This window comes from Suncus etruscus, chromosome 6, assembly GCF_024139225.1.
Source record: "Suncus etruscus isolate mSunEtr1 chromosome 6, mSunEtr1.pri.cur, whole genome shotgun sequence".
Lineage (NCBI taxonomy): Eukaryota > Metazoa > Chordata > Mammalia > Eulipotyphla > Soricidae > Suncus > Suncus etruscus.
The window spans coordinates 106,418,627-106,437,350 of record NC_064853.1 but is presented as its reverse complement, the minus strand read 5'-3'; the positions used below and the strand labels follow the sequence as shown (position 1 = coordinate 106,437,350).

Genomic DNA, 18,724 nt, shown 5'->3' with positions numbered 1-18,724 from the left:
ACTGAAATAGTGCTAGAGCAAAAAGAATTTACTATCTTTTCTTAGAGAAACTAAACTAAAGGCAACCCTATTAGGAGATTACATAATATATTACACAATATAAACTGGATTAAAATTCTTAAGGTATTAAGGCTAGAGGAAACCAAGAAGGAAGTTCCCATAGTCAATGTTGTGATCAAATTAATTCATTACGTTATCTTTAATTTTCAATAAATTCTTATGTCTATTTATAAGAATGTATGGATAAAGTTGTCTTCCCCCACCCTTTCTTCCTTAAATAGGAAATTTTATTGTCTATGAAATTTTACTGTCTATTGATTTTATAGCTTTTAGGTTTAGTTAGTCTTGGTCTGATTTTTTTTTTTTTTTTTTTTTTTTTTTGGTTTTTGGGCCACACCCGTTTGACGCTCAGGGGATACTCCTGGCTAAGCGCTCAGAAATTGCCCCTGTCTTGGGGGAACCATATGGGACGCCGGGGGATCGAACCGAACCGCGGTCCGTTCCTTGGCTAGCGCTTACAAGGCAGACACCTTATCTCTAGCGCCACCTTCCCGGCCCCCTTGGTCTGATTATATTGAAAATCAATCATTTTCTCCTTTTATCTATCACCGACTTCTGCTATCTCATACTTACTTTTTACTATATAAAATGGATTAGATAAATCACGTATTTTAATGACTATTATTAGTTGAAATGTCAGAACAGACCTTTCAGTTCCATAAATTTAACTAAAGACAAGACTCTGTAGGTTTCCATATTATCTTTCCTCATCCCCCATTTCCATTAAATCACCAAGAGTAGACATTTATTTATCTGAGGGCTTACCTCTACCATGATAGACACAAGGGCATTGACAAAAACAATGATGAGCATAGTTATACGCCACTGATAGGGGACACACACTATCTGTAAGGAAAAAGATCAAGTTAAAATTTTAGTGAGTAGCTGGTATTTTATCAAAATTCCGAATTCATTAATTTCTATTATACACCAAACCCCTTTATATATATAATCTACTCAATCCTCAATAAGCTAAGGGTACGTATCATATCCACTTTTCAGATGATAAAAGCCAAACAGTAACTTAAATCCAGATTAAAAAAATACATTAAAGAGGGCTGGAGACATAGCATGGAGGTAGGGCGTTTGTTTTGCATGCAGGGCGGTGGTTCGAATCCCGGCATCCATATGGTTCCCCAAGCCTGCCAGGAGTGATTTCTGAGTGTAGAGCCAGGAGTAACCCGAGTGCTGCTGGGTGTAACCCCAAAACCCAAAAAATAAAAAAACAGAGAACCAGGGGATGTGGGTTCACCAGTGGAGGACCTGGATTCAATTTCAATAAAAGAAAGAACAAAAACAAAAAACCCCATTTGGTCTCTAGTCTTCCTAAAACTACTATAACCTTTCACAGTATTTCTAAATATCCTGAAATTTCCTGGGTAAGTAGAGTGGCGTTTCTAATGTGACAATTCTTGCTGGATCACTTTAGGCTATGGGCAATCACTAAAAAAGACTGAGCCATGAATGATTAAAAGCTTCTAATTTTTAGACCTATCCCCTCCATCATACAGAAAAGAAGAGGGATTCCAGTTCACAATAATTGATCATCCTACATGATTTAGCCTCCTTTAAATGAACTTTTAAGCTACAGAGTTCAGAGAGCTTCTGAGTTATTTGACATATTAGAGTTCAAAACTGAATCCAAAGAAACCTAGCTGATGTCTAGAGAATTAAAATGAGATGGTGTGGGTGATGTCATGAGTAGAGCAAACGATACTTTCTTTTGGGTAGCAAGTGGAATTGGAGTAAGAGGAAATAGATGCATAAAGAAAATAGCAAAACTTAACTATAATAAAGAGATAAAGACAAGGATATAGACATACCTCTTAACACTTTGTGATTTGGACAGATGGTAATACCAAGAAAGGAAGATAAAGCAAGGCTGAGAGGAATATGGTGAGTCTCATTATTAATAGGCTTAATGATGGAATTGATGAATAAACCATGTAGAATATGTCGGTTTTAACAGCTAGGTTGAAAGTAAAAAGTTGAGAGCCTTCAACACAAAGATTGCAATTACAGGTAAAGCTCTAACTCACGTATAGATAAGAGAAGTGGTAAGAGAAACAAAAGGAACATCAACAATTTAGAAATGGTGAAGCTGGAAAAATAGCAGCAGATAAGCAGGTGATGACCCAGGTCCAATCTCTGACACCATAAGGTGTCCCAAGATCTACCAAAAATTAACCTGAGTACTGTACTGTCAGGAGTAAACCCTGAGCACTGCCATGTGCCCTCTACACAAACACTAATCATGATAGTAGTAGTAATAAACAAGGAACAGAGGCTTGGAACTATAATGTCCAAGAATGAGTATGAACCCCAGCACCACAACGAAGGAGCAGTGAAACAATGTGATCCCAAAAGCAACAACATTTGTTTTTTTTTTTGCTTTTTGGATCACACTTGGTGACACTCGGGGACTACCCTTGGCTATGTTCTGAGAAATCGCTCCTGGGGGACCAAATTGCGGCCCATCCTAGGTTAGCGCATGCAAGGCAAACATCCTACCACTTGCACCACTGCTCCAGTCCCCTCCCAAAAATTTTTAAAGAAAAAAAAGGGAGTTCATGGCTAGTTTATGAAGTATTACTGAGAAGTTAAGTCAGACTGAAAAATAAATCAAAAAGGCAAGTCAACTACACTTAACCATAGAAAATTGTTAGTAACACTAGAAAGGCAGCTTTAATAGACTAAATACATTTGCTATACATAATGAAAAGATGGAGGTTTCCCTCTTCAAGTATTCTTCTAAATAGTTGTAACCAAAAATAAATAAAAGTCCCCCCAGCCTGTATCCTTCTCCTGTTAGAGCAAACAGGAATTTATGTCCCATTTCTCAATACATGTAAATTTGACACAAAAATATCTTCTAAGAAAATGATCTGTAATCTGTAAACTTAATATCTGGGAGATATCTTGAGATATAAAACCCATTCTTTGTGTTTTGGGGTTTTGTTTTCTCCAAATAAATCTTTAGTTAAAAAAAAAAGAATTATTCCTGGCATTGCGAGGAGACCAGATGGGATGCCAAAGATCAAACCCAGGTTGGCCACATGCAAGACAAGCACCCTGTGGGTATACCATTAAAAGCAGGTATTTTTCTTTTTACATTATCTATATAAATTGCACTTTGAGAAAAATTGCAAGGGATTTTTGAAAGGAATCAAAGAAAGAAGATATATTTTTAGTTTTACCAAGCATCCAAAAGTTTCATTTGGCTGTATAAATTTCATATGGTACTAATGGGTAATTTTCTATTACTATATTACTATTGCTATTCTAAATACTACTTCCCCTCAGATAACCAATAATAACTGATGTACTTAAGCCTTACCTGAAGAACCTGGTCAATAGAGTCAACAGGATACAACATGATGAATAATGTGAAAACATACAAAATAATCACAGACACGACAAAAAAATCTGAAAAAGTAAAACAAGTATATTAGAAAGTGTCTTCAAATAAAAAGCATAAAGTAATAGCTGGTCTCCAGTTAATTCTAAATTTGATTCTGAATATATACATATGAAATAAATATTTCCTAAATACACCATTCAGGCTTCCCTCCAAAGGATTCAGTTATGTGGAGAAAAAAAAAAACCAGCATTTATAAAAACGAAACACAAACCTTTATGAGTTAGTTATCTACTTTTATTTATCCAAGATAATCATATTATAAAATAACCAACCCAATGTATAATAAGACTGTATTAGATGAAATGGAAAAGGAATATTTAGAACATGTATACAATGACAATTACTATGAATTGTAAAATAAGCTGAGTAATATTCTGTTAAAGAATATACTAAATACTAAGAGGCATTTTAGGTTGAACATTAAGAATATTTCTATTGGGATAGCATGTGGCTCAGAAATAAAGCACAAGACTTGCAAGCGTAAGTCCTGGATTTGACCCCCAGACTGCAAAAGAAAAAAGCAAAAAAAAGAACTGGGGTGTTAAGCTTTATCTGTGAAGACATTTCCACAGAAAATATTATCCAAAAGTCAGAACCAAGTTGGTCTATTACTTTAAATGTGGACAAACACTGTAACTGGCTCTGTTATCTAAAATGGCATATTTAATTTAACATTATTTTGTATTACTTTCCTAATTCAAAACAATAATATGTTCCTGGTCATTTTGCTAAATATGTGTTGTTATATATATAAACACATGCACCCATACAAGCATAACTTTCCTTATGAACTAAAAGAAGCTATTATGAAACAAGGCAGCTCTGAAATTTCTCTATTATGTTTCCCATTTTTCCTTTGGTCTGGGAAATTGTTTATAAATTCTAGTTCATACTGGCTTCAAACTCGAATCACTAAGATCTGCACCAAGTTTTATCATTAAGTCTTTGGACTGAAAGAAGTCAATACAGTTGGCTCATATAATAAATATTAATATGCCATCAGCCCTGCACAGATTCCAACAATAATAGATTATCAATATATGCCATGCATGGTGGACAACACTAATTGCTTCTGTATTGAAACATAACTTTTTTGGCTTTTCTCAAAGAATAGATTTCAATAACTATTTATAAGGCATTTACATTCTATTAATCATCCAGAAATGACTGATTTTGGGGCATTCCAAATAATTTTAGACTGAAAGCTATACCACTCTTCATGACAAAAAGAAAAAAAAAATTTTTCTTATAGTGAACTACTTATAGGATAAAAAGTTGAGATTTTTTCCCCCTAGCCTTTCATTTTCTTAAATTCTACTATAATATTTAGGGCTGGAGAGATAACTCAATAGGTTCAACATGTAGGAGAATAGGGGGTATAGTCCAGGCACTGAACGAGCCCTGAACACTAACCAATAGGAACAACTCTTCGACCATAGAGCTAGCATAGTCTCTTGAACACTGTGGGGTATGGCTCAAAAACATAAAAAAACAAAACAAAACAAAAAAAAAAAAACTACTCACTTTGAAACAAAAATATAACATTCTTTTCAATGAATACAGCCAAAATGTTTTCAATATGCTATTTAAGATTTATATTAAAAGTTGGGGATGAAGAGTAGAGTGGAGAGGGTGCTTGCTTGCCTTGCTCATGGTCAAGTTTCGATCCCCAGCAACCGATAAGACAGAGTTAATTCATGAGTGCAAAGCCAGGAGTACCTTTGAGCACTGCCAAGTATGGCCCATAAACCAAATGCAAACAATATATCAACAAAACCCAAGACCAACCAAACCAACCAACCCCCCAAAAATTATATATAGGAGCCAAAGCAACAGAACAGAGAATAGGGTGCTTTGCCTTGCATGCAGTCTACCTTGGTTCAATCCCTGACATCCCAAGCTTCTCACATGGTCTCAAGCCCACCAGGAAAAATTCCTCAGTGCAGAGCTAGGAATAATAGCTGAGCATCATCAAGTATGACCCAACCCCCAAAAAAGATAAATTAACATTTTCAGGTGAGTATTGGACATTATTACTGTAAAAAAGGAAAAATGACACCTGAGCTTAACAGACCACTCACAAATAAAGTGTGCTATCCACTGTTCCAACAAAGAAAATGTTATCCTGCTTCTGTTATGAGTTATAAAAACATGATTTGAAAAATTAGAATTGTTGGGCCCGGAGAGATAGCACAGCAGCGTTTGCCTTGCAAGCAGCCAATCCAGGACCAAAGGTGGTTGGTTCGAATCCCGGTGTCCCATATGGTCCCCGTGCTTGCCAGGAGCTATTTCTGAGCAGACAGCCAGGAGTAATCCCTGAGCACCGCCGAGTGTGACCCAAAAAACAAAAACAAAAACAAAAAAAACAAAAAAAAAGAAAAAAGAAAATGTTTGAAAAATTAGAATTGTTAATTAGAGAAGTATAAGGTGCTTGCCTTTCATAAGACAGACCCAGATTTGATCCCCAGAACTAAATAAATACACCAAATCAATAGTAATCCCCAGAGTCTTGCTAGGTGTGGCAAACCAAAGCAGAAATGTTTATAATTGGCAATTCTATTAACAGAGTAGCAAGTACCAGGAGGAAAAAGTAAAGCCATGTGTGAAGATTTAGCCTACACTGGGCATTTTTCTAGTTGCTTTTTGTTTTGTCAGTGCAGTACAGGGGTAAAATCCAAGATCCCACATATAAAAAGTGCTCCAGTAGTGACTTACAGCCTCAGTGCTGGGAAAAATTAACTCTTCACTTATTATTATTTCTAAAAGAGGAAACACAGATATCATAATAAATGTCAAACTTACAATTCTTGTAGCAAGGCTGCCTGAAGGGTTTTCCTTTAGAAAAAGCAATTGCCACTATGAGGTACTGAAAACTGGAGATAAAAAACACTGTGGTGTTTTCATAATTTTGTATATTACGTGGATCAAGTTCAGTATCATTGTAGAAATCTGAAGAATTCCGGTGTAAGTTTCCTGTTGTATTACAAGCACTAAAACACACAAAAAGTTCTGTTACTAAACATAATACTACTTCCCCCCCAAAATCAACTGTATCTTACTTTCCTGAATCACTAGCTTGCATAACAGAAAAAAAAGTTAGTCACTAATTACAGCAAGAGATACAACAATATCAAGGTAAGATATATAGGATGAGCAGGGTGGGGCCGGAGCAGTGGTGCAAGTGGTAGGGCATTTGCCTTGCACACACTGACCTAGGACAAACCAGGGTCGATCCCTCAGCATCCCATATGGTCCCCCAAGACAGGAGCGATTTCTGAGCACATAGCTAGGAGTAACCCGAGTGCCACCAGGTGTGGCCCCACCAAAAAAAGAGCAAAAAGTAAAGGGTTTTTATTCCTTTTTTAGAAAGATACCCCTAACTGGTGTTTTGTTTTGTTTTTTTAAAAAAACAATAAACTTCATTAACAGCCACCTCCCACTTATGATACACTTCCTCACTTATAAATTTAGAGCATAATTTTTGCTAAATAAACATGCCCTCAATGTGACCACATTTTTAGGTATAAGCAAGAAAATATATAACTGTATTTTAAAGCCCATTTCTGGCCCTGTAAATGTGAATACCTGCTGTTCTAAATAGAGTTACGATGGCAATAAGTTAAATGATATGGATAAAAAGCCTAGCAAAGCAAAAACAAGGCTTCAATATTCTCTAACTATAGCTCTCTCATTTCTACTTCCATGTGGACAGAACTATCAAACATACACAGAAAGCATCACTGCAGCACTAACTATATTAAACATAGGTAAGTAGCATGTTAATATGCTTAAATTCTGAAAAATGTCTTAATTTTATTCCTTTATATGTAGTTTGTACACATACAAAAATATCTATATAAGCAAATAGCAATGAACCTTCCCTTTAAGCGTTCTAAGAGTTTAAAGACATTAAATAATCTCCCCTAAATAAGAAAATAAAATTTAAAGCTAATAATTTTTGTAGCCTAAACCAAGGGTAGAAAAACTAGAGAAAAAAAAGCACTCTTAGTTTAGAAAAAACGTGAGTAATTAAAACTTTCTCATTTTACAGAGAAGGGAAGAAATACTCAGTAGCAAATTAAGCAATATTCACATATTCCCATCTTGGTATTGATTATTAACACTGCCTATCCATCTTCTACAAGTAAGTTAACAGTTAAAAGCATACTTTTTTAAGTATCAAAAGTTTTTTTTTAAGTGTTTAATCAAACTTCACACAAACTTTTATATAGAATCAGACTTATTCTCATATGCAGTATATGAAATATAGTTTTTAAAAGGCTTGATTGATGGGGCTGCGGCAATTGTTCAGGAGGATAAGAAGTTTGCCTGGCACAGAGTCAACCAGGGTTTGATCTCCAGTATATGGTTTTTCTAGCACCACCAGGAGTGATTCTTTGTTTTCATATTTTTTTGTTCTGGGGCCACACCTAGAGGCACTCAGGGGTTATTCCTGGCTCTGTGTTCAGAAATCACTCCTGGCAGGCCTGGGGGACCATATGGATGGTAGGAACTGAACCCAGCTCAGCAGCCTGCAAAGCAAATGTTCTACTCGCTGTGCTATCAATAGTTCTGGCTCAAACAGGAATAATTCTTGAGTGCAGAATCAGAAATAGACACAAACATCACCAGGTATGGTCAAAACAAACACTTTTTTTAAAGTAATATAAAAGACTTATTAACTTACTCTGATTGTGGATGCCATACTTCATACCAAGGTTGCTGCTTGACCCAAAAGAATCCTAAAGATTGAAATCCAATGCAGATGATGATCTGAGACAAAACGGAGAAAAGAAGGGCCCCAGATATGAGACCTGAGGGCGGTCTCTGAGCCACAAGTTCCTTCCAGGCATGATTTAAACTCACTATATTGAAAAAAGAAAAAGTATTTTATCCAAACTGTTTTGTTTTTTTTTTTACTATTTAAAGACATAATTAATTCGTATAGGAACATCATATATATATATATATATATATAGGTCTAGTATATTTAACATAAAATATGTCCAAATAACAAGCTGATATCATACATGTGAATAATCTGCAAAAGCAATTTAGAATTAAAAAATAGCTTTCACCTTTACATTACATTATTCAAGTCAAAAGAAACACTGACATTAATACTAGCAAAAATATACTAAAAATAATCAATACAATACAATTTAATCACTAAGAATTTCTTTCTGAATCTTAAATTTAAAAACCCATTTCAACAGACATTAAAATAAGGTTTTAAACGATTATCAAAGCAGTAGTAACATTAAAAACAATTTGATCACTTGCACTTATTCACTATATAGTTTCTGTTTTCCCTTTGATAATGAACTATCTTAAAGATACAGAGAATTGGGGGGTAGGGGTTGTTCCAGAGATAATACAATAGGTGAGGTACTTGCCTTGCACAATGGCTGACCTGGGCTCAAGTTTTACTATTTAAAGACATAATTAATTTCACCCCAAATAGTCTCCTGAGCACTACTAGGAGTGATCCCTAAATTCAGAGCCAGGATTAAGCCCCAAGTATAATAAGTGTAGCCCAAAAACCAAACCAAAACAAAAAGGCCATAATCTTTTACCTCTTTACATAATGTAGTTTTAAAGATACAGCACTACTTCTGATATTTCAGACAAGAATCTGTAGCCTAAATTTAATGAATATTCTTTAGATATAAACTGTCTGAACCATTCAAGACTCTCCCCAAGAGATGGCAAGGCAATTCCAGATTAAAAAAAAAAAAAAAAGATGTAACAAAATTAAATACATGAACCTGAACTGGTTCCTAGGATAGGGAACTTCAGAGGGAAATAATAAAGGGTATTAATAGGATAATTAAGACAAAATTTGACTATGAGCTGTGGAATAACAATATCCTAATTTTTATTAACTGTTTATTAATATAAAAGCTTTATTTTTTAGAGAATACATAATTAAATATTCAGGGCAAAAGGCCATGATAACAGTCATCCTCAAATATTTCCACAACAAAAATGTAAGAACAAGCAATGAAAGAATTGGAGAAAAATATAAAGTCTTAATAAAAGAACAATCACAGAATACTTACAAAGCTAACATTGTGCTGCAATTGTTGGTATATATTTATCCAAGTTTGAGAATTTACATCAAGAATTCGTATGCTTTGAAATAAGAAAGCAAAAATACTCACTTGTAAATACCACTACCAAAATGATTGCCAGATCAATGAAGAGAAACTGGAAGTCTCCCAGGTTACTTAAGATCTGCAGAATTTATAAAACATAATTTTTATAGCACCATGTCAGTACCATTTTCTCCATCTTACAATTTTATCTCATGTTCTACATCCCCCCCAACCAATGACAACTTCAAAATAATTACTAGATCTGTTTAAAAATGAAATGCAATGACTCAGTCTCCCTCTCCCTCCATTGACTCACTCCTCTATCCCATTCTTGCCCCCAACCTCCTAATTACTCGTTTAAAGGTTTTTATTTTTGGTGAAATACAAACTTTTACTTTACAGTATTCAAAGATCTTAAAATTTAACAAATTAAAAAACTCCTGATTCTTTCCCCCTAATGTTTAATATCACACCTTCCCAATACTTTCTGTAAATATTAGGGAAAGCTAGGATGGTCTTCACAAGACTTCTCAGGACATCATCAATTTTCATTGGTCAAAATTTACAGTTAGAAAGAGCATTTCCACTAAAAAATCTGGAGTCATCAATGGATACCATTTTATACTTTCCAAATGTTTAGTCCTACAAACTACTGCCAAAATACCTTTCACTCTGGCCCTTTCCTGTAAAAGTGTATAGTAAATGTAAATGTGGATATATGTTACAGCTTGGTATTTTGAAGAAACTCAAGAAATATATCCAATCTGTATTAAAAGCAATAAAAGAGGAAAAATGGGACTGGAGTGATAGCAAAGTGGTAGAGCGTTTGCCTTGCATGTGCCAATCCCAGATAAACTTCGGTTTGATTCCTAGCATCCCATACGGTCCCCCAAGCCTGCCAGGAGTGCAGAGCCAGGAATAACCCAAGCACCGCTGGGAATGATAAAAAACAAAAACAAATAAAAAAATTTATAATCATCTCTTATTCAAGAAGACCTTCAGCCACAATTGTTGGTCTTAAGGAAAATGTTACTTCACATTATTGAAATGTTCAACCTGCTACTAAAAAAAAATTTATAGATGCAACTTATATCAATTTCAAATTAGTGAATACACTCAAAATCCAACAAATATCATAATATCAGTAAATGCCTTGATATTAAGTGCCATCTCTAAGCATGGGTACTCACGGAATACAGTAGAGTAACACTGAAGTACTGTATAATGCTGTACAATGCCATAAATTTAAACACACAGAAAGAAGTCATTAAAGCAGCACGGCCTTCCCTGTATAATAAACAAATGTTGGTGTGTAAATAAGATTTTACGCTACTCAAATCCACAACAGCAGATAAGAATCAATATGCAACAGATACAACAAATGTAATATTCTTCCAAGGGCTGAATAATAATATCAATTTGTTGCTAATAAGTTTCAGATCAAATATTCTACAAAAAGATCAAAACAAAATCATATAATTTATATTTTCTAAATTAGAACTACAAAAAGATGCGACAATTTTCAATTTTGTGGTACCTGATGAGATTTGGCACACAGGAAATACTAGGTGTTTTAGAGGTAAAGGGAGATGCCACTGAAGCCTCGAGCTCTGACAGTGAAATGCCTCCATGTGCCCTCTTCAAAGCCTAATGGTTTGGGGGAGGGAAAAAAGGGTTTATATTTTTTGTGCATATGATTTAAGATAGAGAAAGAACTATAAATTACCAAAAATTATACTTACACCACAATCATTTGCTCCATCACCACACATTCCAACAAAGTAACTAAGAAGAAAAATATTAAGATATTTAATGATTTCTTTCTAATGCATTCCATTTAACTTAAATTTCTCCAATCAGTATTATGAAAAGCTAGCAAACCAATAAGTCCCAATGACAACAATGGTTGTTTTACAGAACCAGTCTGCAAGTCAAATGATTTGGATTACTCTCTTGTAACAGAACAGCCTATGACAAGAACAGTAGATTACTTTTATCGTTTTCTTTCTCATCTTTATTTCATCCCAAATCCCAAAGTCTTTGGTTTACTTTCCACAGGTCATCAAAAGATTTTTCTCTTAAAAGTTCAAAGACAGAACCTGAAACCATCAAGGATATAGACCTATACATGTATATCATGAACCTACGTTCAATCCTCAGCACCACATAGGATACTCCATCAATGCCAGCGGTTGCCATTGAATACTACTAGATGGAGCCCTATTCTCTTCCAAAAAAGTTCAAAGACAATCATTTACAAACTGTATAACACCTATCAAGATGAGTGAATGAACTCTACATTATACACAGAATTGTGGATATTGTACAGCTAGGAAAATTAAGCATGAGCCCCCAATTAGTATTACCTTAACATTACAGATACATAAAATATTATTTTATCTTACTGGAAAATATTACATTCCCAGGAAAGTATTACTGGAATGTATAGAATATAAAATCAACCTCTCTCCTATCAAATAGTTTCACTGACAAAATTATAATGTACTGGGTATTTAAAAAAATTTAAATCTGGGCCTGGAGAGATAGCACAGCGGCATTTGCCTTGCAAGCAGCCAATCCAGGACCAAAGGTGGTTGGTTCGAATCCCGGTGTCCCATATGGTCCCCCGTGCCTGCCAGGAGCTATTTCTGAGCAGACAGCCAGAAATAACCCCTGAGCAATGCCGGGTGTGGCCCAAAAACCCAAACCCCCCCCCCCCCCCAATTTTAAATCTGCTATACTTACTCTACATTTTGCAATGCTTCTACTAATTGTGTCTTCTGATCAGGTGCCATACGGGCAAATACAGTGCCATGCAACATCAACTAGAAGGAAAAAAAAGTGTCTTTAAAATAAAGTAAAATTTGGGCCCGGAGAGATAGCATGGAGGTAAGGGTTTGTCTTTCATGCAGAAGGTCATCAGTTCGAATCCGGCTTCCCATGTTGTCCCCTGTGCCTGCCAGGAGCAATTTCTGAGCATGGAGCCAGGAGTTTCCCCTGAGGACTGCCGGATGCGACCCAAAACACACACACACACACACACACACATAAAGTAAAATTTATTTAACGTATACAAACACATACATTAAAACAAATCACTAACCTTAGGAACAAGATCTTGAAAATGTTCCAGTATCACAGAAAATGATTTTCCATTCATTGCAAAATGATAGCGTGTCACTTGAAGATCCTCTAAGCTATCGTGGACAAATTTAATCGGAATATCCTGTGTTAAGACATTCACAACAATATTGAGACAATTAAGTCAAGTGTAAGCAACACAATTCTTTTAAGTTATTTGACCAAAACAGAATTATTTCCAGAGCCAAAGAAATAGTAGAGATTAAGGTACCAGCTAGCACATGCAGATGCTCATAATTCCCAGCAACACATATAGATTCTTCCAGCACTGCCATGAGTAACCCCTGAATAGAGGCCTGAATATCACCCAAATATGGGCCCTAACAAAAGGTATCTTTTTAAATTATTTTCTTTGATATTTCAGACACTGAGTTTTAACACTCATAACAAATAGAGAAATTTCATATTAATACATAACTATTATGGAGGGGTTGGGTCACACCCGGTGATGCTCAGGAGTTACTCCTGGCTCTGCGCTCAGAAATCACTCTTGGCTTGGGACCATGTGGAACGGCGGTCAGCTACATGTAAGGCAAACGCCCTATCGCTGCACCACCTCTCCAGCCTCAATATACAACTATTATTTTGAAAAAAAAAAAAAATTACTTGGAAGCAGAGATAGAGTACAGTGCTTGCTATAACTTGACTACCCCCAGTTCAATCATCAGCACCACATATGGTTCCCAAAGCCCCACGAATGATTCCTGATTCTTTTTTATTTATTTATTTATTTTTTTTCTGATTCTTCTAAGCCAAGACTAAGTCTTCAGCGCAGACAGTTGTGGCCCAAAATCAAAGCCCATAAAACTTGAGGGGGACAATGTGATATTGTGAAGTTCACGCTTTGCATGATGCCGACTCTAGTTGAATCCTGGTAACATATGGTCCCCCAAGTATTGGAGGCCTGAGCACCACGGGATTGCCCAGATAATTTTGGAAATAGGGTTAAATCAGCAGCTCGTCTCAAGTCCAGACACTGAACCACCAGTCTAACTGGCTGAGTCAATGGGAGGGGTCCCCAGGTCCCTTAAACACTCCCTCTCCCCCTGGGGGGGGGGGGATCTTAAGGAAGTTTCCATTTGAAATGTTCTATTAACTATTATGAACTATTTATATCATTACTACTTTAGAGCAGGATGTTTGGGACTATTGTATTTTAAAATTGTGCTTCTCAATTTTGGCTACAGATCAAAATTATATATTCAGAATGTAGGATCTACCCCAACACAAATGAATCAAAACCTCTGAGATGGCATGCACTTCTATCTTCATTTGCTTCTCTTATTTTGTTGTGTTTTATACATTTTTAGGAAGCTTCAAAGGGGAAAAATTTATCTTTACCTCTGAGTCAATTGCTGATGAACTATTGATCTGTGTTAGAGTATCTGCATAATGCCAATTTATCTTGGCAACTTTTCCATCTTTTGGAGGTAATGCTTCAGCAATAATAACTTTATCATGAGGTAGTATCATCCCACAGTCTCTGGCCACAGAAACAGCAGTCAACATGTTGTCACCTAATTTGCAAAACATTAAAGACACATTCAAATTAAAGTGAAATGTGAATGTATAATATCAAGTTCTGGTTAAGAACCTGTAACAGTTCTTATGACTGAGCTGGGGGAAAAAAAGATAATGTAAGGTCCTTACTTTCAGAGCTTAAAAAATAACAAAATCAGGACATATTTACCAAAGTAAACATTAATAAATAAATAAAAGTACAAAGGAGCTAAGCAGTTACTGTTACCCAGAATTTTAAAATACAAAAAGAACATTTTGGGGGTCCAGAGAGACAGTACAGAAGTTAGGCACTTGCCTTGCACTATGCTGATTCTAGTGGTACCCTGTGCACCATCAGGAGTGACCCCTGATCACAGAGCTACAAGTAAGCCCTGAGTACAGCCAGGTGTGGCCAAACCCTTCCCCCACAAATGGAGCACATTCTCAATCTTGTTCAGGCATAGAAGTTTGTATACACTCAATTTCTGCCATAGTGCAGCATACTAGGCAGGTATATAGTAAGTATCTCCTGAAATAACCTAGTATACCTGGACGTATTATGAATACTAAAGTACATAGAAAAAAGTGGATAGGGATAAATTTACACAAATAAGAAGCACATAACCATAAAACAATCATTATGAAGTGAGAGGTAAAGCAAGACAGACAACTTCTCAATAATGAGAAGGAAATAAAGAGAAACACTATAAGGACAGTATCAGAAGAAAAAATATGAACTTATAGAATATAGAGGAAGCAGACAAAGGTTTGAGAAACACAATGTGATCAACACTAATGAGTAATGTTACATCTTGTCTTCATTCCTCACACTATTTCCCAGATGACTTCTTTTAACCAGACACAAAGTCAACGTCAGGAAAGGAAAAAATAGGGGGAAGAAAAACACAGATGGAAAAGAGCTTTGGAGAAGTCATTGGAATCAAGACTTGCTAAGATGCTAATATACTTAACTACTTGCACTATAAGGTAGTAAGGATTCTGTTAGATGAATCTGAGAGCCTAAAACATACTCTACAAGGGTCTTTTAAATATTAATCTTATTGTATAGGTAAGGACCATTAAGTATCTTAAATCTACTAAGGAAAAATAAATCCAGAGCTGTTACGATTCGATAGTCATGAAGAGGGAATTATCTAATATTGAGTATATTAGTAATCAATAGTAATTATCTAATAATAAAAAGATTTAGATAAGAAACGAAGACCAAAAGCAACTCCCTATTTCATTACTAAGCATTCAAGCAACAATAACAAATGTATTATCATATATAAAAATAATTTCCATGTACTAACAGTTATAAAAATGATAGAAAATACCAACTAATAAAATCATCAACAACTATGTATTCTAGTTGAGAAAGCAAATCTACAAAAGGTATGGTATATAATAGTTGTCACATAAATATTAAACTATTAATTTAAATTTTTTATAGTATACCTTATGCTGTTTTATTATAATTTCATAAATAAAATTTGCTAGGCCAAATAACTTGGGAAAATATTCTAAGAAAAAAAGGGCAATCTAGGATGAAGTCACTAAGTCGCATCCTTATTTAATAACTAACTGATCATCCCTTAATATTATACAATGTGAACTAATATTCAATTTTTTTTCTTTATTCTTTTAAAAAGTCTAACCTGTGACCATGACAGTACGAATGTTGGCTTTATGCAAATCTTCAAGTACTGCAGGGGTTTCTTGCTTTAATTTGTTCTGCATTATAATTAATCCCATAAAATCCATATTATTTTCAATGGTATCTCTGCAGAAAAAAAAATTTTTAACAAAAATTTAGTCACAAAGAATGCTACATAGTGACAAAGCAATTAAAAGCTATAAATAATAAGATACTATATGCTGACTAAATTATCAATGTATAAGTTTATAATTTCCATAGCTCAAAAATTTTTGTGTGGAAAATTAATTCCCAAGATAATATTTGGAAGTGAATTTTACTCAACTGATACATAGGAATATAAGGATCATTTGCAAATCTGGTCTTTGTAAAGCACTAAGCACTGCTAGTATTGAGGAATATTCTTTTTGAACCCTATTCCCCCCAAAACAAGCAAATTATTTTTCACTGACCCCATATAACATTTCAAATATTGAGGAAGGGAGCTATTCCTTCAACTAGTTGAATATATACTACACACCAAGTAATAAACTAGTAATTGGGTAGTGAGAGATGAAAAGGCATATTAGACTTTTGATGCTCCTGTGAGAAAGCAGACATGCAGATAGATGCAATAATATACACATTAGCACAATTCGAAGACCATCTCTTCGATGAAAGCAGCATTCTTTTTAACAATCTTAAAAAAAAAGTGTCACAAAATGTCCCTGCTCCACCTCCCCCACAAGAAAGGAAATCTAGGGTCAAAGATCAGAATCTCAGAGTTGGAATAACCAAGAACTTTTTCTATATCAAAAATATCATCAACAAAAGTACCTGTAGTAACTATAAATCTAAATGTCTCTGAAAATTAATTTATAGTGATGGATAGTAAAGATCTAAACAGTCAATACAAATAATACTGCAGATGATAACAGAATGCAACTAGTTTCCTAACACTCTGAAATAGTTATGTCCTGGAAATCTTATCTTCTGATGAGCAATATTCAACTCAAGAATAAGGATTCAAACTCTTAAGAGAAATGTCAAAAAACCTGTTCTACCAAGTAGAATGGAAACAGAGAGAAGGTTTAGGTTGAAGGATAGTTAGAAAAGAGAGAAACTAAGCTTATAAGCCAGGGCCAGCACAGAAAGACGTCAATACTAGGGCAAGGAAGGATGTCTGAATATTCAAGAATCAAGTCTTTGAACCATAGATAGTACAGAGGTTAAGGCACTTGCTTTGCTTGTGGCTGACCCTCATTCAATTCTAAGAGCCACATCTGTTCCCCTAAGTACATCCAGGAGGATCCTTGAGTGTAGAACCAATAATGAGCACTTAATATTGCAGAGCATCGCCCCAAAAAACAACAAAAGTAGTATGAGTCATTAAGGGAGGGGAGTGGCAAATGATGAATCTCTGGAGAAAGACTGCCCTTTAAGTAAGAATTAGCATATCCTAATTTACTTCTATGGTGCAGAAGCATCATATCATTTGATTTATCAGTTTTTTGTTTTGTAGTTCATGCTTAAAGAATATCTCTCAAATAATGGTTTAATAAGGCCTCCTAATGTAGCTTACCTTTTACTTTTCTAACCAATTCCCTATTTTATCACACTTAGAGAAACACAAGCAAACTAAAAACAAGGCCAGTCTTTTTGTTTAATTGTCTGTAATAATTAACAAAGATAGTAGCCAATGATTTAATCAGTAGTATATTTACCCATAAACCTATGTTATGTTGTTTTCAATATGTAAACCTGGACTTTGTGTCCCTTTGAACTTTGAACATATAGACATAATGTGTTAGGGTGAATTCCTATGCTTGGGTGAGTTAAACTGTATAAGCAAATTTAAACTGTGATGGGTACTAAGCATGGTCTTTACAAATTTCTAATAGTGCGCAGAAGTATGTTGTTAAAAGCCTAAAGCCTGGTAAATCGATTTTTTCAATTTCGCCAAACTTAGAATTAATGTCTCAATTTTATTTCAGTTCCCAAGGAAATAGAGGGTCCTTTTCAAGTACTTAGCTGTTAACTTGTGTGTTTTTATCATTTCCCCATTACATTATATACATAAACAGTTGTGAACTCCTTCAGTAGGTTATGGGGCATTTTTATAAAAACTTTAATCTGGAATCTATTCAGAACTAAATGCTGCACAGCTCTCTTTGGAGGAACAGAGATCACATACAGAAGACAAGACACAAGAATCTGAATTAAATACAATAGCAGAGGAGGCAGGTGGGGAACAGATGGCTATTTGAGAGGATCCAGGGATGCCTCAGTGGTAAAGCACCTACAGGTTTCCCAGGTGCCACCTCTTATGCCAAGGGCAATCCTGGTGGTGCTGTCCTTTGTGATCCCAGTATCACAAGAAAGTGTGGACTATCCAATGCATACAACCATGCATTTTTAAACATTACAAATAATGTGGGCCCGGAGAGATAGCACAGCAGCGTTTGCCTTGCAAGCAGCCGATCCAGGACCAAAGGTGGTTGGTTCGAATCCCAGTGTCCCATATGGTCCCCAGTGCCTGCCAGGAGCTATTTCTGAGCAGACAGCCAGGAGTCACCCCTGAGCACTGCCGGGTGTGGGCCCCCCCCCAAAAAAAAACAAAAACAAATAATGTGTGACACCTCCAGCAAACAAAGTAACCAAGTATGTCCACTGAACCAAAACTGCATTCCTAGAACACAGCTGGCATATCTTACATAGTGAACAGGTAATATTTAACAACTGAATTAAATACAGTCCCTAAGAGCTGTTCTTTTATCTAATCGTCTAAAACAACATGCATTATAAATGTTGCACAGATTTGATAAGTAACTGTACAACGACATACAAGGTAAACTTACACAAATCTAA

The 18,724-nt window shown here is 35.3% G+C and overlaps 1 protein-coding gene across 1 annotated transcript in view; it reads right to left on the bottom strand.

Annotated features, from left to right (window-relative positions):
• The window catches only part of ATP13A3 (ATPase 13A3), a 74,330-nt gene that overhangs the window by 7,828 nt on the left and 47,778 nt on the right, over positions 1–18,724 (bottom strand). Inside the window, exons 20-31 of the mRNA XM_049775920.1 lie at positions 15,879–16,003; positions 14,062–14,237; positions 12,683–12,805; positions 12,325–12,404; positions 11,322–11,364; positions 11,117–11,226; positions 10,770–10,866; positions 9,646–9,718; positions 8,169–8,346; positions 6,284–6,471; positions 3,398–3,486; positions 826–906 (exon numbers count right to left, since the gene is read on the bottom strand). Of these exons, the coding sequence (XP_049631877.1) occupies positions 826–906; positions 3,398–3,486; positions 6,284–6,471; positions 8,169–8,346; positions 9,646–9,718; positions 10,770–10,866; positions 11,117–11,226; positions 11,322–11,364; positions 12,325–12,404; positions 12,683–12,805; positions 14,062–14,237; positions 15,879–16,003 (1,363 nt within the window). The remainder of the gene's footprint in view (positions 1–825; positions 907–3,397; positions 3,487–6,283; positions 6,472–8,168; positions 8,347–9,645; positions 9,719–10,769; positions 10,867–11,116; positions 11,227–11,321; positions 11,365–12,324; positions 12,405–12,682; positions 12,806–14,061; positions 14,238–15,878; positions 16,004–18,724) is intronic.